This window comes from Triplophysa rosa, linkage group LG1 (assembly GCF_024868665.1).
Source record: "Triplophysa rosa linkage group LG1, Trosa_1v2, whole genome shotgun sequence".
Classification (NCBI taxonomy): Eukaryota; Metazoa; Chordata; class Actinopteri; order Cypriniformes; family Nemacheilidae; genus Triplophysa; species Triplophysa rosa.
In genome coordinates, this window is record NC_079890.1 from 22,192,735 (window position 1) to 22,213,967 (window position 21,233).

At 38.9% G+C, this 21,233-nt stretch overlaps 1 protein-coding gene across 2 annotated transcripts; it reads right to left on the reverse strand.

Annotated features, from left to right (window-relative positions):
- Positions 1–335: 335 nt before the first annotated feature.
- slc7a10a (solute carrier family 7 member 10a) lies at positions 336–19,611 on the reverse strand. 2 transcript variants are annotated; one of them, XM_057341754.1, is made up of 12 exons: positions 19,391–19,611; positions 16,120–16,324; positions 15,729–15,880; positions 15,234–15,296; positions 6,639–6,764; positions 4,236–4,389; positions 3,655–3,778; positions 3,426–3,529; positions 3,248–3,344; positions 3,010–3,159; positions 2,147–2,324; positions 336–2,063 (listed from the first exon to the last, which is right to left on the reverse strand). In XM_057341754.1, exons 1-12 carry the CDS (start codon positions 19,536–19,538, stop codon positions 1,957–1,959), a joined length of 1,608 nt encoding a protein of 535 aa, XP_057197737.1. In that variant the 5' UTR covers positions 19,539–19,611; the 3' UTR covers positions 336–1,956. The 2 variants fall into 2 exon arrangements, with proteins under 2 accessions (XP_057197737.1, XP_057197746.1); XM_057341763.1 differs by lacking the exon at positions 15,234–15,296.
- Positions 19,612–21,233: the final 1,622 nt, after the last annotated feature.

The following is a 21,233-nucleotide window of genomic DNA, read 5'->3' on the forward strand; positions in this document are numbered from 1 at the left end:
ATCACTTATTTTGAATAAAAAAATGTAACAGTATTCATGTAAACTAATCATAGAGATTTACTGCTAGTGCCACATATTGTATATTAATATGAAATACAAATAATTGTAAAATTATTATGAAGGAATGCATTTTACAATACTATTTAGCAAGTAATAATTACAGTAAAATTACTGTAAGGTTATTATACTGTGAAGCCAAATTGTGGTAAGAGTATTATACTGTACAAAGATATTACAGTAAAGTCATTTTACTGTAAAGTACGTATATAGCTAAGCTACTGTGGAGGGGCTCTTACAGTAAGTAGCAGTGTAGTCAAGAATGTGATGATTTTAAAGGCTTTAATTGCTGAAAGGATTGAGTTGCATCAGCTTTTGTTTACTTGTTAATGCATTAAACACATTTTTCATATAACACTAACAATTTAAGACTAACATCGTATGCACACACACAAGAAAAAGTAACACAATCATAAGCAACGTTTTCCAGAATTAAATTTAATGTGCAAATATTGTTATTGATAATCCTTTAACCTTTTTTCTTTAAAAAACACAAGTATATCAGCATACATATCTATAGTGCATACATTATGGAACATATGTATACATAATACACATGCCTCACACTTAACTAACCTCAGGAATGCGATCTCACAATGAATCCCTGATGTAATTGAAATTTTATGCAATATTTACATTGAGATTTCACTTTCCTGTGCTTTTCAACAGTTTAAACACAGCGAGACTAACAGACATGTTAAAGTTAGACCTCACGTCACTGAGAGACATTAAGATGGAATGGGAGAAGCATTGGGGGGACACAAGCATGTACGGTCACTGGTCTATAAGGATCTGACCAGAAGAGGGCGCTCAAGCGCATCACCTTCAATAACAGGCTCTTCTTTAAGGATCGTCTCACAAAAATATACATTTGTATTCTCATCACAAAATGTTGGATGGAGATATGTATATTATTGCTGTTGCATAACAACTCGGTGGAATGTCCACGTTCAATCCTGAAAAGTGGCCAAAGTTTCCCCCCCTTCATCTGAAACAATGGCATTCCAGTCAAGAGACAAATGTCTTGGTTATCTAAAGGCATTAGTGGATGGAGGACTACCTCTCGTTGCGTACAAAAGTTGAAACTGTCTGCCAAAGACAGTCTTTTGAAATTTCAAGCACCTTTTATGTGGATAACATTATTCATTAAAATGAAGAGTGAACCTTAAACAATGACCCATCCCATCATTAGCATTAGGCGGCAGCAGTTATTGGCAGTGCTAAAAAGTGCTGGGGCAGAGCCTCTGTTAGACAGTGGCATAGGCTTTTTCTAAAAGCATGGCAAGGCATTTATCGGGCAATTCCTCACTAAGTATAAGAGGTAAATATTTGCTAAAAATATTGCGGCTACAATAAGTTGCCTACACATAAATAGACTTGCATAGAGTGTTGAGCATAGCTATATGTTATTGCTTCTTGCCTGAGAGAGTAAGTAAATATTAAAAGGACTTGGTTTAGTCCTCTGGGTGAGAAGGTTCTGACTTAGAGGTGGGGTTTAGGTTTCATGGTTAGGTAAGAGGTAAACAGGCTTCATTAGCCTGCACATGTCCCTTTCACTCACTTAAAGGAACTTTCAAAAACTAATAAAAAGCCTACAAATAGTAAAGAGAGAGAGAGATCCTGTAAGGCACATGAGAATACACAAACAGTTCTCAAAAAAGACTCCCAGAGAAAGCACGACGAGGAGACCAAAATTCACTTCTTGAAAGTGACAGGGTGACGTCCAAAACAAATATGTATATGCAAAGGGATAGCGATTACAAGTATAAAATGTGATGTCTGTTTCTTTTTCTGTAAAGGCTGAGTCTTAGAGGACCTTCTTGGGAGCATCTCCTCTCGAAACACTCGTAAACGGATGAAAAACGGATCCCAACAGGAGTACGAGATCTCCGCGGATGCTCACAGCTCAGATTTGACAGTTTTCTCTGTAAGGGGCTGTATTTCAGAAGGGTCATCCTGAGGGAACACCACATAACAGATCTTCTGCCCCAGATACGTCACTTTCTCTGAAACACACGCGTAGTTGCAGATGTAAGAACAAAACGATACAACAATACGGCGAAAATAAAATATTGCTTCTATCACTCACCCAGAGCAGTGTAAATGCATTTTGGCTTGTTCTTCCAGTGCACTCCAATGAAGTAGATGGGAACTCCAGTGAGCATGATGACCAGCCCCATACCACACACCACAGGCTCAGAATACAGACTGAAGCCCAGTAACACGGCCCAGAACACTAGGTAGCTGCATGGGATCAACAGGTTTACCTGCATAACATAAAAAAGAGAAGAATCTGGTCATTAAAAGCAATAAGGAGATTATTACGAGCCAACAAATAAATATTTTATTGAATTGTGTGCTTTAAAATTTGTTTCACACCGCTGAGTTAATAAAGTTTACAATCATTTATTGCCACTTAGTATTCTGAGGCTGGTCCAATTAAAAGAAAGTTTGCATAATTTAAGAGGAATGTATATGTTAAAAAAAATAAGGGCAAGAACAAACACAAAAAATAGGTGAACTGTTAAACGAGTAAACGTATGGAATAACTGTGAAAATGAACTAAAATGATGTAAGTCACTCTGTAAATTTAAGAAAATATAAAAAATATGATAAACAATTATACGATTTAATGAGTATGCATTAATTATATGATTAAAGTAATATCTGGAATGTTTATTTTGCAATTATGTGTGTTTGGAAAATGTGAGCCTATTTTGGGAAAAACATTTTTTGGGATCTATATTGTTTTACTTTGTAATGCTTATTGGTGAAGTAGTGTCGCTCATCAGATAATTGTGTATAAAGGGTAGGCTTAATAAGCAAATGCTTCCGCCTATGCCTTTTTCGGTTAATATGTATTTGTTTTGTTGTGAAAAGTTGTTCGTGAGAACCGAAATAAATGAAAGATTCTACTATATTTTTAAGTGCGGGTCAGCATGAGCCGAATACCTTAATTGGTCTGACTAGGTTGGGTTTCTTCCATCTGTAATACAGCAAGCCAGCTATAGTGACTCCATACGAGAGGTAGTTTATAAAAGACACGTAGTTTATCAGGTCATGTGTATTGCCAATACACAAGATCACTATGGTCGCGGTACACTAGAGAGATCAAGAGAGATAAACATTTATTGTATTGTTTATAATGATGTGTTCATAAGCTGTGTGTGTGAATAGCTCTAGTTCTTACACAAACAAGCAGGGCAGGGATTGGTGTGCAGCTCTTGAGGTGAATCATAGCCAGCAAGTGGGGCAGGTGGCCCTCTCTGGCTCCTGAGAAGCACAACCTGTGGATGATGGACAATGGAGAGATAAATACCCTGTTTTAATGTAACGGTCTACATAATAGCGCTCAGACTTGTCTCTACCTGGAGGAGGTGAACAGATAGCCATTAATCCCTCCAAAGGTGGAGAGAGCTACAGAGATGGGCATCACCCAGGAGAACATTCCTAAGAGCTTCTCTCCAAATGTCTGCAATGCAGCACACACTAATTACTTAGTAAGTCATGATATACGCACACATACGCTAAGCATATGAAATGATGTTTTACCAGAGATAAAGACAAAGCATGGATGATGTCAGAGGTCACACTCACCACAGCGACAGCATTAGACTCCAGCAGCTCTTGAGGGGACATGGAGGAGAAGTATGCAATGTTGGTGAGAGTATAGACGAGCGTCACCAGGGGGATGGAAACGTAAATTGCGCGTGGAAGATTCCTACACAGACACATCAGAAACCATATCACACCATATTATATAAGCTGTATGAGAGTCCATGCCGTGAAAACCCAGCTTAAGCCATTTTTCTGATTGACTGATTGTCTACATAAGATCATCATATATAAAAGAAGGTTCTGTGAAAATATAATTTTGAGTCCAAAGATTGAATTCAGTGTCAAGTTCTGGTATTTTTTGTGCAAAATAATAAAACGTGGTATCAATAAAATCATTAATTTTAGTATTATAAATGAAAATTGGAACAATGAAATCTATTATATAATCGATCATTTATAGACGTTACCTATTTTTGTACATTTTTCGACTGCTTTGATGCTCCTAATTTTATAAATAAATGATGAGACTTTAGCCTGGATTTCAGATAGGTCACATTTATTTAGGTTTATTTTGTTTTTCTTTTTTTGACATTGAGAAGCAGACACTAATAAAGTCTTACTTGCGAGGCTCAACCAGCTCTTCAGTGACGTAGTTCAAGAAGTTCCATCCACTGTAGGCGAAAGAAGCCTGCAGGAAAGCCAGAGCAATCTGCCCCACTGATGGATCCTTTATAAACTTAAACGCTGCCTGTGGTTCCAATGCATCATAATGTCCTAGAGATACACAGTGAGTACAGTTACACAATACACAGAAAGAATATATATCACACATAACTGGCATGTTAGCTGCGATTCAGTAGCAAGTGAGATCAATTAGCAATCTGTTCACATTTATCCTGACAGTCTTATGTCATCAATTTGATTGAATTATTCCACTAGACGACCAGAGCCTCCAAAGAAGCGTACTCTCTTTTGTTACTGGAGTGTGAAACAGCTCTCACGCACTGCTCAGCTCTCTCGTTTACTCAATTCTTCTCTTTGTCAGTTCCAGGAATGCCTCCAGACAAACATGCTTACCAGTGAAAAAAAAGAGCACTTAACATTTCCAGCTTATTTAAAAACACAATTACTCATCATATTTGTTGCACGATTGTTATATTACATGGTTATGTATCAATACTATTAAGGAACAGTTCACCCCCCACAAAATTCTGTCATCATTTACTCACTCTCAAATTGTTCCAAATCTGTATACAATTCTTTGTTCTGATGAACACAGAGAAAGATATTTGGAAGAATGCTTGTAACCAAACAGTTCTTGTATACCATTGTCTATCATAGTAGAAATTTATCAGAACAAAGACATTTATACAGATTTGGAACAACTTGAGGGTGAGTAATGACAGATTATTTTTGGGTGAACTGTCTCTTTAGCTGAGGTTCATTCTAGCCACTGTGTGTTTAAACAAAATGTAATAATGATATATAGAGGTGGTGATTGGCACTTATGTAAAGCCCAGCAGTACAGTAAATCACTGTAAACAAGAAAGCATCTATTAAATTAAGTAAGTCATGACACAAAACCTACCAACAGATGTCACTATTTGCAATACGTTTAACTGCAGTGTAGCATGTTTGAGCTTTAGAAAAGATTTTTAGATGAATATAAGCAATCTGTGGTATCTGTGGAGAGGAAGCAAACAGGACAGAGGTACTTCCTATCACGTGCCTTCACGTGCTCTCGGAAATTTGATAAGTCCCACTTCTGATGTCATGATTCCGAGCTGGTTATGTTGAGGTGCTTTGTAGTCGGAAAGAATGGAGGACGCCAGATTCATGCGTGTGTCTTGGGAAAATGTTAAAATGTTGTATGCTTCAAAGGGTTATTCATATATGTAAATATGTACTAATTTAACGACAAGACAAGGTAAAGAAGCTGTTGTGGAAAAACTAATAAATCATATCTGTCACGGCAGAAATCTTTCTCCCATCCGCCATGATGATTGTGTAAGGACCGGCCATCTCTGGAACTCGGGTATCAAAATTATTTCCTAACTTCCCAGTGGAAACGCGACATCAGAGGGCATTCATGTGCAATTTTTACCTCGGAAACGCATATTTCCGATAATTACGAGAGCACGTGAAGGCAGCATTAGTTCTGCCCATGCTGAGGGCAAATCGTTTACTTTTGTTCACTAGTTTATTGGCTACTGGACAGGTTTAGGCCGGCAGTAACTTGCTTTAATGTACAGAGTGCCTGATGATCAATGGTGTTTCAGTGAGGGAATTACTAACAGATTTAAATTAATCCCCCTCTTTTCTCTCTCCTGTCTAGTTCTTATTCTCTGTCTGTCTGTGTTTACCCTTCACTTTTGTCTTTTGTGTTCCGCATGCTTTAGACTGCTAAAGCCGTCTTATTCTGTTTTGAAGTATGTTTTGTATTGGGTGTATCCGCAGCTGGGAACTGTTTGTTCAGGAACAGGTGTTGTGTTATCTGCATTACAGCTTTTGGCCTATCTTGCCAACTTCCCACTTGGTGAGGGAAAAATCAATATAGCATAGATTTGTGATAATCTTTTAAATAATTAATGTTACTGTACATTGAAAGGCATACAGATGTTTTGGTATTTGAAAATGTGTTGGTTTGAATGTATTTTGAGAGAATACCATCATGTAAGTAGACTGTAAAGTGCTTGATAAGAGAGAACAAAACATAACAAGGAGAACATATACCCTGATTGTACTCACACATGTTAGGTTTGCATACTTTGTGGGTTGTGACTTTCTAAAGACATTTGACTTGTATGACTTTCATACTGTACAAACTGTATATTTTATCCTTTAAGCCTTAACTTAAATCGAAACCACAGAAATTTACAGAAAACTTTTTGCTTTTTTACATTTTTAAATAAGCATCCTTAAGTATGTTTAATAATCAATTTTCTTTGTGGATCTAAAGTTTACTATGCTTGTGGGGACATTGATACAACAATAAACAAACAAGAACACACACACACACACACCTTTGGCAATCTGGACCATTCCCACTACTATGATGAGAACCAGCGCCAACAGCTTCCCCACAGTGAAGATATCCTGGATTCTTGTTCCCCAGCGGACGCTGGAGCAGTTCACCCAGGTCAGGAACACTGTGAAGACACATCGTTGCTCAGTGAACCATAATCATTCACATAATGCCAAACTCATAAAAACACTTCCTTTAAATACTATAAAAAAGTACACATTTGCATTTACAACACTGGAGAGCTTTAGAATCAAAGATACACATTTTGGGCAACATTATAGATCACAGAATGTATATATTAAGAAACAGTCTTTCTCATGGTCTTCCACTTTTTCTTATTCTTTCTCTTATCAAAGAGGTGTTTTTATGAGGACAGATCAGGTCATGGCCCTGTAATTGAAGCTGCATGGTTTTCTTGGCAGTGCAGCACTGCACAAATTGGTCACATGGTCCATATAAACCAGTCTAAACATTAGTGGGAGCATATTGTACTGATGCAGAGCAATACACTGACCCATTCATTTCTAAACATCCAGTGCTTTCCTCTGCACCACAGACTGTATGATTTAGTGCATAAAAAACATATAATGTTACAGTTCCGACATCTAAAGAAACACAATCTTTCAGACTTATATTGTCGAGTGTAAAAAATGAAGGGAAATCAATATGACACTCATAAAGGAGCAATGTGGAGATTTTAGGGCATCTAATGGCAAGGTTGCGAATTGCAACCAACGGCTCACTCCACCCCTCTTCCCTCCCTTTCGATGGCTGCACAGAACTAAGATGTCGTCATGTTTTCATTTCTTTCCTGAATGAGATCACATATTTACGAAATGCGCTCTGTTGAGCACTTTGTCTGTTTAGGGCTACTGTAGAAACAACATGGTGAATTCCATGTGAGGGGACCCGCGGTATATGTACTGTAGATAAAAAGGTAATAAAAACAAAACGCTTTATTATGTAAGGTCTTTATACACCTCTGAAGACATTTGTGTATGTTATGTATATTCTATTGCATTGATGTCAATACTTCCTCCCAAAAAACCTACACACTGGACCTTTAAAGGGATATTTTGTCATAATTTATTCACTCTCATTTTGTTAAAACCCATATATCACTCTTCTATGGAACACAATTATTTTGAGAAATGTATCTGTGATTCGCTTCCATACAATGGAAGGTAATGGGGCCCCAATGTTGTTTGGTCACCAACATTCTTCAAAATATCTTCTTTTGTGTTCTACGGAAAAATGACAGTCATACAGGATTGAAATGAGATGAGATTGAATGAATGATGAAATACGTGAACTATCCCTTTAAGCTGATAACTACAGCTCGCACCTTCACTCTGTATTATCAAATGCACAGGCGGAAACATGGATGCTATAAGGCATCACTCGTCTGTACATCTGCGCTTGAGTTTAGTTGCTTCTGTATTCAGGCACATTGTGTAAGAGCTCCGGTGTAGATCCGGTACACTGCGGTCCGTCTCCAGGGCTTAACGGCACAGTATACCCAGGCATGCTGAGGGAGACACTGGGCAAAGGGGAGACGGGTTACCCCCACTCATCCATCAATGGCCGGAATTACCCGCCCACACACGCAAACACATGCGGGGCATCTGTCAGACCCCCCCAGACAAACAGCTTCCGATGCCCCACAACAAAACAAGGCCCAGACGCCAGCTGAATTTTTGGCAGAAGTAAACGGTCGACAAGAGCTGCTTAGGGCCCTTTGACCAACAAAACATCTAACCTGCTCGAGTTCCTCCACTCACGTGATCTAGGGCTCAGAGAAGCTCAGGGACTACAAACCAACAAGACATATACGTAACTTGCTCGACTCCATCCATATATCTGATCCTGGGCTCAATGCTCACAAGATGTGTTACCTCATGTCCCGTTCAGACTTGCTTTATGTCATAATAATAGTATGTCTTCAACATATTAGCTACTATTTTTCTGTGGCTCAAAATAAAAGAAAGTTGTAGAAGTTTAATGGTACTGAAATAAATTTGCCTTAAATTGAGACCAAAATTTTAAGTGCAAATTGGTAAACGCAAAAAAAACTGGTAAAAATGATAAAACTAGTATAATATCAGCAGTCATCACTTGTCTTACACCTACACACGTACATGTTTCTTTACAAAGTAAGTTTGCTAATCTATAACTTATAAACATTTTTTATTTAAGATGATTAAAGCAGTAAAGCCTGTGTAGAATCAATGTCGCATTCAATAAAGAACAAAAACAGCGACAACAGAATAAGACGCCATGTTCATAGCATTTACTTACTATTGTATTTTATTATATATTATGCATAGTATTAACAATTCATCATTAAGTAATGTTGTTTATGATAGTAACTGTGGGCTGTTTACAGGTTTGGAACAGCCTGAGGGTGAGTTAATGACAGAATTTTAATTTTTGGGTGAACTATCCCTTTTATAAAAAAAGTTCAGCCACAGGTGTGCATTTTAAAACTGTTTTAAGCTTATCCGATCAGAATTCAGCGTCTGTCTATCTATTTTATAACGCACATTTAAGAAACACTACAGTGTTTGACATAAGCTTTGTTCCTTCTTGTTTTGGCTTTAACGGATCTGACTCCAGCTCCCTCTGTTTTGTACCACAGTGCAGAAATGAGAAAGGTTGTCCAAATGAAGTTAAATGAACACAAAGCTAATGAGAGGAGAATTCTAATGAAGTGCTAACAGCCGTTAAATCTGCCAAAATACAACCACTCACTCCAAAGCGTCAAAGGGACGCCCCTCTGCAGCTAATTGACCGATAAAGCCAACAAAAGAGGCACTAAATAGAGAAAAAGGTGCAAAACACTACAACTCTATGGTGAAAGCCTAAAATAAGTGCTTAACTGAAGGCAATTTTTTTATATTTACCCAAAACATAGATGACTAAAGATAAACTTAACTTATTGAAATGAACACTGGCCTGCTTTATAAGTGACTTGAGCCATTAAAGTAAATTGAGTCAAAGGTTTGGATGAAGATTTTTTACAATCTTAAAAGTTAGAAATTAGTTTGGTAGAATAATATAAATTGTGTAATATAAATACATCTTTTTAATTGATAAACTGAATTAGCAAAGGAAAGGGCAAGTAGCCAGAAAGTGGCAGGCACATAAAGGGGAAATCCTTCAAGACAACACCCAAGGCCCCAAATGAAGCTGGTCAAAAGAACGCTCCGTGTACTGAAGACCCGTAATCTAGGCAAAAAGTATTGTTTGAAAAAACCTACAAAAATATAAAATAGTTTTTTTAAATCAACATAACCCTGAATAAGGTTTATGTCAAACAGGCATAAACTATGTTCTTTTAGCTCAATTCGTAGAATGTGTGTTAGCAGAGGTCATGGGTTTGACCCCAAAGAACACATATATTATTGACACACATGTATACCTTGTCATAAGGGCTGTGACGGTGGCAGTTTTTTACGGTGGTTGGGACATATATATAATTTATATAAATAATGTATATTATTGTATTGACATGTAGCAACCACATGACGAGTGGAAGAGAGATATAGACCTTATTTAAATACTTTTTGAAATATGATATCTGAAATAAATGAGGATGAAACATCCGTCCATGTTTAATGTGCAATCCATCAGTGAAACGGCACACTACAGCATATAAAACATTTAAATAAACATCAGTAAATAATGACAACTTAAATAACAAAAGAAAGTTAAATATTAAATAAAAAAGCTCTTGTTGCAGTGACAACTTCAGTCAGTAGCGTATTATCCTTTAGGGGCTGTGTCCACCGAGGCGCATTTACGCGGCTGAAAATGCCAGGAGCTCGGCTGAAAACGCCTGCTGCAGGCGCAGCGTTCTGCCCAAAACCTGGGTTTTACCGTGCAGGCTCGCACTCGAACGCACCAACGGAAACGTATGCCAATACTCTTTTTTTTTTAAAAACATCCACAACTGAAAGGCAACAAATACCAATCCTTATAGCAACTGTCATTTTTATTACACTCATATTTGTCACAGTGACGTGCACTACTGCTGGTGGCAGTTCACCACCGTCATGGCACTTTACCACCACGGTGGTGTGGTTGTCACGGCCACCGTCACAGCCCTATGCACTGTAAGTCACTTTGGATAGAAGGCAAATGCATAAAACTAAAAGCAAGCAAAAAGAGATGATCTACATGCCACAATGTGTGTGGGCTAATTTCTACACAAGGAGAAGCTTCCCACACACTCATAAACATAAAAAGGATACTAAAAGGTACAGTGTTATAAAAAGGCAGATTGCCTGTAATTAAATATATAGGTTTAAAATAAAAAACAGTGTGACAAATGGTGACAAACGTCTTAACTTTACACGGTAAGACAAAACATCCGAGAAAGGCTTTTTAACAGAAAGTCAAATTAGACTCATTTAAAAGGCTCATCGTATGAGTTGGTATGATTTATTAGGGTCTTCATGAAATGTCTAGGGCTGCAACAACTAATCGATAAAATCGATAATAATCGATAATGAAATTCGTTGTCAACGAATTTCATTATCGATTAGTTGGTCTGTGACGTCACTTGCGAGCTGCGCAGTTACAAATCAAGCGCGTCTTCTTCCGTTTTAAAATGACCGTTTTAGATGTGTCTCTCCGTGCAGCATGAGCTGCGCAGTTTTAAATGTCAGACGTGGTTCTCCGTGGATGCGTCTCTTCGTGCAGCGCGAGATGCGCCGTTTTAAAGTCACACGTGTCTCTCCGTGCTGCAGGAGGTTCGCAGTTTGAAAGTCACACGTGTCTCTCCGTGCAGCGCGAGGTGCGCAGTTTTAAAGTCAGACGTGTCTCTCCGTGGATGCGTCTCCGTGCGGCACAAGTTGCGCAGTTTTAAAGTCAGACGTGTCTCTCGGTGCATGCGTCTCTCCGTGCAGCGAGAGGTGTGCAGTTTGAAAGTCACATGTGTCTCTCTGTGCAGCGCCAGGTACGCAGTTTTAAAGTCAGACGTGTCTCTCCGTGCGGCACATGTTGCGCAGTTTTAAAGTCAGACGTGTCTCTCGGTGTGTGCATCTCTCCGTGCAGCGCGAGGTGCGCAGTTTTAAAGTCCGACGTGTTCTGCATGCATCTCTTCAAGCTGCGCAGTTTTAAAGTTTAAAGGGGAGAGGTGTTTTAAATGACAAAATTAAAGATTATATTAGTAAAACCCAATTTGTGGCGTTTGCACTTTGCAAAGTACATAATAGGCTAAATACCCTGATTTGGTGGTTTATTTAGTTCAGAGGTGGGTAACGAAGTACATTTACTTGAGTACTGTACTTAAGTACACTTTTTGAGTATTTATACTTAAGTATTGCTTTTACATTTTACTGTACTTCACTACATTTGAATGACAAATATCTCACTTTTCATGGCACAAAAAAAAGATTTCCTTGGCCGACCCTCCCCTAGCTCCCACATTTGGGAGAGACTATTGTCAGCTGCTTCTAATATGACACACATGAATCAACTCACCAAGTGTAGTAATTATGGAGACATTCACAACATTTTGGGAGAAGGCTAATGAGTTCAGTTGTGTATACTTTTCCCATATCTGATTTACTTATTATAAGCAAAAGATGTAATTACATTTTATCCGATTAATCGATTAACCGGAAAAAATCGGCCAACTAATCGATTATCAAAATAATCGATGGTTGCAGCCCTAGAAATGTCTGTAACATATTTTGCTTAAAAACACTCAATGGCTGTGTAAACAAAACCCTTTTTGCCTTGTCAAAAACAGCTATGCTCACAGCAACCCGTTTTGGTATATGTCTCTTTTTAAATGATATTGAGTTACTGCGCACCCCACCCCCCTTCCGTCCGCATGTCAACACAGCACACGTGTAGTACTGCCATGGCTAAATTATATTTCGTTTTAAATGTCTCAAATCATTCGTCCTGAGACTAAAAAATCCATCACAGCAAACAGCACATCCTAGTAATGCGCTCACGTTGTGCGTGTATGCTTGCCTAAAATCCACGGAATGCGCACTTGCAGATCTCAGCAGGATTACGTGGATTTAAGCGCTTGTCATTGACAAGTTATACACACACAACGTGAGAGCATAACTAGTATGCTCTGTTTGCTGTGACAGATTTTTTTAGCCTATGGACAAATGATTTGAGACATTTAAAACGAAACTAACCACAGTGTTCGCCCCTGTTCATTAGCAAAACAATAGTGACAGTTTGTCGCAGCTAAACAAATTCATGCACATAATGTATTAACATACATACAGCTAAACTCCAAGTGCCCATTTTCCAAATAACATAAATATAGAGTAAATTTAACACTGGCTTTGGATGTTCTATTTAGCCCGTGACTGACTNTATACACACACAACGTGAGAGCATAACTAGTATGCTCTGTTTGCTGTGACAGATTTTTTTAGCCTATGGACAAATGATTTGAGACATTTAAAACGAAACTAACCACAGTGTTCGCCCCTGTTCATTAGCAAAACAATAGTGACAGTTTGTCGCAGCTAAACAAATTCATGCACATAATGTATTAACATACATACAGCTAAACTCCAAGTGCCCATTTTCCAAATAACATAAATATAGAGTAAATTTAACACTGGCTTTGGATGTTCTATTTAGCCCGTGACTGACTTAGCTCCCTTCGCTATCATATGCTAACATTATCCTCCTATATATACAGTACATTTACGTCAATTCAGACTGTTGATAAATATTACTTACATCGGCAGTTTTGTCTCGTTCAGTTGGTCTCGATCCCTCTTGAGGAACAACTTTGAAGCTAATCCTGCTTGTACTGTCCCAGGATGATAAAGCACTCACGAAGTGATTCGCACAAACAAGCAGGTTTTTACTTATGGTTTCTGAGGGATTTCCACTAAAAATAAAATAAATCCACCCCTGTCTCGTCTCTTCCGAGGTTGGGACTCTAAATAAAGACTTGTGTTCATCTGTGCAGTCAACTACATTACATTTTGCATGTTGTCCACGAACTTTAGCCATGACGTCACTTACACCGCTGTCGCTTGTGAAAACAACAATGGCGGCAACGCCGTGGGTGGAATTGTGTAGATTAGGGGCAGGAACATTATAATAAGAGCCTCCCTCTACGTCACAACAGGAGCGAAATCTGAACGGTTCGATTTCTCACATGCTTGCAGGGAAAGGCACACGGGAAAGGCACACCAAAACAAAGTTACTGGGTTCTTGTTTTTACTGTTTTTACTGGGTTCTCGCTGTTCTTGAGTTGGTAGATGCACTGGGGACCCGATTATAGCACTTAAACGCAAAAAAAGTCAGATTTTCACCCTTTCAGAGTAATTAGTTGTGTTACATTATGCTTTGTTGTGCTATGCAGGTTGGTGAGAAGACGCTTGCCAAAGGTTTGTGTGTGTTCAGAACAGTGTGTGTGTGTCATCTGACTGCAGCAGGCCAGACTTCTGACATTCATACAGAACATTCAGAAGGAGGGGGCAAATGTAACACACATGGTGCAATACACACCCATTCTCACACAGTGCTTAATTGTTCTTTAAGGCAGTCTAATGGTTACAGAGTTGGACTCGTGACCAGAAGGTTGCCGGTTTGATTCCCAGGGCCGGCGGGTAACGACTGAGGTGCCCTTGAGCAAGGCACCTGATCCCTACTTGCTCCCCGGGCGCTGCAGTGATAGCTGCCCACTGCTCCGGGTATACGTGTGTTCACCACTTGCTGTGCGTGTGTTCACTACTCTCTGGATGGGTTAAATGCAGAGGTCACATTTCGGGTATGGGTCACCATTTATTGCACAGACAACGAGGAATCAACAAAGGAGGCTAAAACAGACACGCAATAGGCATGTAAATACTTGCATATGCACTGCATCTTTACAACCCAATGGACATGTTTTGTTTATAGTGTCTGAGTTCTGTTATTTGCGTGTGGTGTGTTAATGGGTATGTTAAAGTGTGTTAAGACCTATGAATGAGCATATTTGTTTGTAAAGGTATTTTGTAGACAAAGGAGCATCGTGGTTGGTGTGATACAACATGTCAGAAACCAGCTCTTCCAGTTTTTCTTCAAACCTCAGCATGATTCAAAACAGTTAATTAAAAGATTATAACTCACTAACCATTCAACTGGTTTGATAGTGTTTTAGCGGCATTCACAAAGCCCCGCCTCCTGCCCCTGTCCGCTGAAAAGCGTTGAGGTAACTGGGGCAACCCCAAACAATACACAATACAGAAGCCACGCCCACATGTTCAAGCGGCTCCAAGCCTGGCACCATTATAGAGTCTGACGCTACGCAGCACGAGGGTCAGGTGCCCTTCTATCGGGACATCGAAATCAACCCCACCCTGTTATCCAGACCCAAAAAGACACATTCACCTTCCAGAAAAATCACTAGAAGTGCATTTCGTCCTGTAGTGGTTTGGGATGTAGGGCTAACATCCTTTGCTAGGAAACATGCATGAGGTGTCTTGTCGTAAATAGAGCCAATAGCCCTCACCACCCTAGCTGGTTGTTCCAGAGGATGGATTGTGAATACCACTGCCAAAAATAGAGATGGATGTCTCAACTCAATATGCCCTGTCATGAGGGAAAGACCACTCACATTGACACACCCCCAATACTCCTTCCTGTGAGCCCCAATCCAGATCTGACAGGCCCAAACCGGCTGCCTGGAACAAATACACAAACACACATGCACACACGCACATTTCGCTGGATCAAGCAGACTATTCCAAAAATATCCAGCCAAGTGTCCGTCAGGGTTAATCTCACTAAAATTAATCTGATCTCAAATAGAGTATACACTGGAGGGAGAAATCTGCCAAAATGTGCCAAACCAGACCTTAAAGGGACCAAAATTATATTCTTCCATCATTTATTGACCCTTATGTCATTCCAAACCTTCCAAATGAATATCTTTATTTTGCAGAACACAAAACAACACTGTGCCTTATTGACTTCCATTGTAAGGACACAAAACCACATTTCTCAAATGTCCACTTTTGTGTTCCACAGAAGAAAGAGTCACATACAAGTTTGGAATGACATGAGGGTGAGTAAATTACGCGTGAATTATGATGATGAGTGTTGTACTCACACACGCAGGTGGTCGACAGGAGTCGGGTGGCGATGTATGGAGGCAGACAGTTTGGGAAGACGGGCTGCAGCACATAGTTAGAGAAGGTGAGTGCGATCACAGCCAGAGTCGTTGGATACATGATCAACACTGCACTCCAGAGCAACAAAAACCTGTGAATACACACAAACACCCAGTCATTCACATCTTTATTATGAGAAGTACACAACACAGCTTTATGCAAATAAACACTTAAGAGTAGTGCCATTGTTGCAACGGAGTGAGCAGGTAAACACATGTAAATCTTCCTGTGGAGGAGAAATTCCCCTGAGTGAGAGAGTGTGTGTGTGTGTGTGTGTGTGCAGGTTATCCACATTAAATGCAACACACTGGAGAGTAACAACAGACCTACCCCACCAGTCCTCCAAAGATCTCTGTCACGTAGGAGTAGTCTCCACCTGATTTGGGGATGGTGACGCCCAGCTCAGCATAGCAAAAAGAACCCAAAGCGCAGATCCCCCCACCGAGAACCCACACGATGAGAGAGAACCCCACGCTGCCTGCATGCTCCAGAACCCCTTTAGGAGAGATAAAGATCCCCGATCCAATGATGTTGCCTGAGAAAACCAAAAAAAGAACATTCAACTTAAAATGAAGTGAACTGGCTGAAACACAGGTTTCATCACAGTATGAGGTTTCTACCTCAGATCTTTATATTTAATTGTACACTCTACTAAATGCTTGAAGTTTTGACAATGAGTCTAACTGAGAAAGAAATACATACATTTATTTGGGGATGCCCCCCCCCTCATTCTTTAGCTCATATCATTGCTTGAGAAGCACCACAGTCCTAACATATTGAACTCTAGTAAATCATACTTATTTTTGTGCAACCCACTGTGTCATAAAAAATCTGTCCTCCCAGCTGTCAAAACCCTGCTGCACATTCCTGGCGAACGGACACGATAAATAAGATAACAGTGTTAGAGTCAACATTGCTTTCAAGATTAGTTATAAAGTAAAAGGTAAATGTTCTGCATCGGTCGAGACACTTTGAGTTAAACTGCCCTGGCTGAGCAGATTCAATGATTATGCCTCAAGAAACGTAAACAAAAGAGTTTCTACTATAGCAGCCTCCATGACTGTTATGGTCTGAAGCATTATGTAATATAGTCCTCATAGTGCTGTGTTTGGTGTTCAGATGAATTAGAGGGAGTCAATGTTCACTTTTCATTCTGCATAGAGGGAGAGCTAATGAAAGTGAGGTAGCGAGGTAGAGCTCCGAGCTCACATTGTAGATAAATAAAGTTATTGTAAATTACATTACAGCACACTTGGCATGGACTGGTCCTAAATCCAAAATATTGGCCGGTCATATCTGTCTTTTTTGAGATTACTGTCTGCTTGGCCGATTGACAGAAGTGTTACCCGCTCACAATCTCACTTGTGTTAGTTGCAAAATAAAATGATGATAGCCTTGATGTTCAATAATACAATTTCAGTTTATGCTGAGTAAATATGACTAAACATGTGTAAAACAAGTTTTTATTCAAATGCATTTTGCATATATTAAAATAATATTAGCCATCAGTCATTCTGAACTTCAATGAACGGTTTAAATAAAGATTAATTGTCTTCCCGGTGTTCCCAAATTAAAGCTAAAAAGAGGACAGCTAGTCTCTTGGGACACAAAGACAACAACAGACTCCAATAAGATCTGAGCACATGAGCAATACGTTTGAAAACCAGAAAATAACTGAAAACATTAGTTTTGTGAAATTTGATTGTGCAGAGGAAAAACGGTTTGGAAAATAGATGGATGGATATTTGAGGGGGGTAAATAAGACACCATATTATCCAGCAGTTATTTTGCATCTGTGAAATCCTGCAATGCTAAGTTATACTGCCTAAAAACAAACAATATGAAAAGTCGACCTCAAAATGAAAATTAGGTCAATATTTACTCAATACCCTGGCCTGAGCTATCAATTACTGATAATCTTTCTATTATCCAACACTCTGAAATGAATTTCTCAATCGGTAAAGCATGGTGCTGCTAAAAACAGTATAGATGTGGGTTCAATTCTTAGAGAACACATACATCATACAACCTGAAATGCAGTGTAACTTGTTTACAAGCATGTGCCAAATGCAAAAATCCAAACCTGCAGATGATGAAATTAGTGTTTAATGATGCTGGTTATATTTCACTACTGACCAAATTACCTGTCAGGTTTTCTGCAGACACACAGACATATGCTTTTTAATCCAAGATGGATTAAATAACTATTAAATATTTATTAGTGTTATTTATTAGCTGTAAATGGGTTGTTGACAAGTATACCGTTCATGTGTCCTGTTGTGACATAGCAAACATTTAGAAAGCAAACTGTTAATAATATATTATTTTAGTTCTAGAATAATTAGAGTTCTCTTCTTATTGTTTTCTAAATTTGGGTTGTCACACCATAGGACACATTTACTGTACTAGTACCCACAGACTGAATTTATAAGTAATCAGACAGGACAGGCAAATATTTCAGGACTCATCACTGGCGTTGTCAGTTAAACAATACCAAAACTACAATGACGTTCATAAGGACACAATATCTAATGAAAAAAGTCTGATAACAAAGCAATCTTACCCACCAAGGTCATCAATTCACATTCCAATTATGAGTTTACATTCTTGCTTAAAACATTCAAAAACAGTTGGAAGATAATGGCTGAGAAGAGGATGGGAGGACCAGTCACACAAATGTTTAAAACATGATAAAGTAAAAAAAAACCTTGGCTTGCCTAAAGTGTATCAGCATGCTTTAATATGCAAATGTTAGTATACGTGAACCAAAAACTAATTTAATTCACTGTTTAGCCCATCAATATTTATATAATACATGTGATTTTAATATAAATATTTGATACATTACATTCATATACATTATAGTATTCTATTTCTATTATGTTATGAGTTACAAAATGAGCATCCTTTTACTTAGTATATCCCAGTTTGTCATCAATAATGATGACAGAAATTGTGCAAATGACTCTTCATGCACAGAACAAGGACAACTTTCAAAGAGCATCAAAGGAAGCAAAATAATCTTGCCCTGTATAAGAAAGCCTACACTTTTCTTCTATATTCTTCATCGTACTCTGCGTTTTATATGCTGGTTTGGTTCAAGGCATGAGAAGGGCACATTGTAGTGAGTTGCAGCCACGTAAGCGCGGCGTTGAGTTTCTTCCTCATGATGCAATCCGCACTGTGATTAACTGAGTCTCCCCCGTACTGTACAGTAAGCGGCAAGGCAGGAAACACATTGTGAGCAGCTCTCTACAGCGCACGGAAAGCTTCTCAACTGCTGTTATCACATGGACTGGGACCCTAACTCACTAAGACTGCTTTGTTGCGTGGCGATATACTTTAGGACATCAGTTATAAAGATGACGTTGGCACCTAGTAACTTTAGATTGGTTTATTTAGTCACATTCGACATAAAGAGCGCAATTCTGAGGACAGATGTGCCTGGATGTCATGCAGAAATTAACGAGACAGTTATTGTGATACAACCAGATAAATCGACAAAAAGACGGCAATATAACAAGACGCACTAGTTGAAATTGACCCAAACGCACGTGTTAAGCACAGCTACAGTTGTATTAAACATGAGGAAACATCTCACCTATAATTATGGCGCAGGCGCTCAACAGACCGATTTCTTTTTTAAGAGTCACTCTGTCGTTTGATCCACTTTGGTTTCCTCCAGAGTCCAACATCTTCTGTTGCTCGGTTTTCGCGCAGGTCCTCCGGTTCGTTTCGGTTCCATCCATTTGTGCGGCTGTTTAAGAAAACTGCATCTGTATCCGCGCCCGGTCTCATATAGCGAGTTGATGGAGGGCTCGCCGCTCGCACATGCGCATGCGCAGAGCTCATGACTGCCTGCCTCCATACACAGATCAACAGGTTGGTTTCGCGCGCTCGCACGCACCTGTCCAACACCACACACACCACATGCAAGCAACCAACCAACCTCATAAAATAGCTAAACAACACCAGTGTCGATTACCCTAATTTTAAAGCTTTAAATTTAGACCATGACCGTAAAGGACTGTTGTTCTACTCATTTTCGCTTTGGTGTATGAATTGCCTTGAACACCCTGTGTTATATCAACGTCAAAGTCTGCTTTATTGTCAATTCTGCCACATGTACAGTACATACATGGGGAGTGGAAGGACCTTCGGATGAGGTCAGAGCTATATATATATATATATATATATATATATATATATGTAAGATCCAAGTTTTAATATGTGTTTCTAAAGTTTGGTTGGAAGATTTGTTGAACAGTACACAAAGGCTTCCTACACACAGTGAATCTAAAATAAGTTGGTTACTTGTTAGTTTTTTTCTGAGCTATTTTGATGCATTCATCCATGGGAGATGTGTGTGTGGTTGCGTCTTATGAGGTTGGTTCTTTTATGCTCTATAAATTACGAATTTGCTAATAATCATCTCTTATCTGGAGGAATGGAGCAAATACATTACTTACAAGTAACACTGAGCACAGTCCTGAGAAATATTTACATCATGTAGATATACTGTATACATATCACAAAGTGCAACAATATGAAAATGACTAAGCTGAATCCAGAGGCAGAGCTGTAATTTGGTGTGAAGTTTTCTTCTTTAAAGAAGCTATAAATGTATAATTTGTTTAACATTTTTGATTACTACGTAATTAAAAACTTACTTTTGTTATTTCTGTGAAGATTAAAGAATAAGTAGGCAAAATATTTGTCTTACAGTTCGCATTTATCATATTAATGCTAAAACATCATGGAGTGGTTCAAATGGTAGGTGGATTAAAACATAGACAAAATATCTTATAATACACACATGGGATGGAGCTGCATGAAGTATGTGGTGAAGATTTCAGCACATTTCTGAAGACTCAGGGCCTATCTGGGTGTTTTAAGAACTCATTTTACCCCTCCAACAACCCCATTTTCCTTACACTGGACAATCTGTTGTGAGCAGGAAATCCCAGTAGACTCTGTTTATTGTTGTGGATGTGTCTCTCTTGTGACTAGTGAGTGTGTAAGGTGATATGACCTGCTTTGGGGGTACAACCAATCATTACATCTGCAGTAGCCTGTAACTCTATCTTGCTTGTGACATCACAGGCTGTGTTTAGCACAAAGAACAAAGCTTGTGAGCAGTGTCTGTCTCACAAGCGTGTATATATTCAATTCAATTCAATTTTATTTATATAGCGCTTTTCACAATGTGCATTGTTCCAAATCAGCTTTACAGGAGAAAATAAGAAAAACACGGAAAAGGTATAAACACAGCGCATGGTGTTTATAGAACAAGCAAGATCATTCTAATAATACATGCATTTTGCAGACGCTTTTATCTAAAGCGACTTACATTGCATGATACTATACATTGTATTTGAGTATGTGCAATCCGTGGGATCAAACTCATGACCTTGGCGTTACTAATGCCATGGTCTAACCACTGA

Excerpts from the sequence above, each read along its gene's own strand:
- slc7a10a (XM_057341754.1), bottom strand. The coding sequence starts at position 19,538 with ATGGATGGAACCGAAACGAACCGGAGGACCTGCGCGAAAACCGAGCAA. Across the intron at positions 15,297-15,728 it reads CCTGTCGACCACCTGCGTGT|CCGGTTTGGGCCTGTCAGAT; the intron begins GTGAGTACAACA and ends TGTTCCAGGCAG. Across the intron at positions 3,530-3,654 it reads AGTCTAATGCTGTCGCTGTG|ACATTTGGAGAGAAGCTCTT; the intron begins GTGAGTGTGACC and ends GCTGCATTGCAG.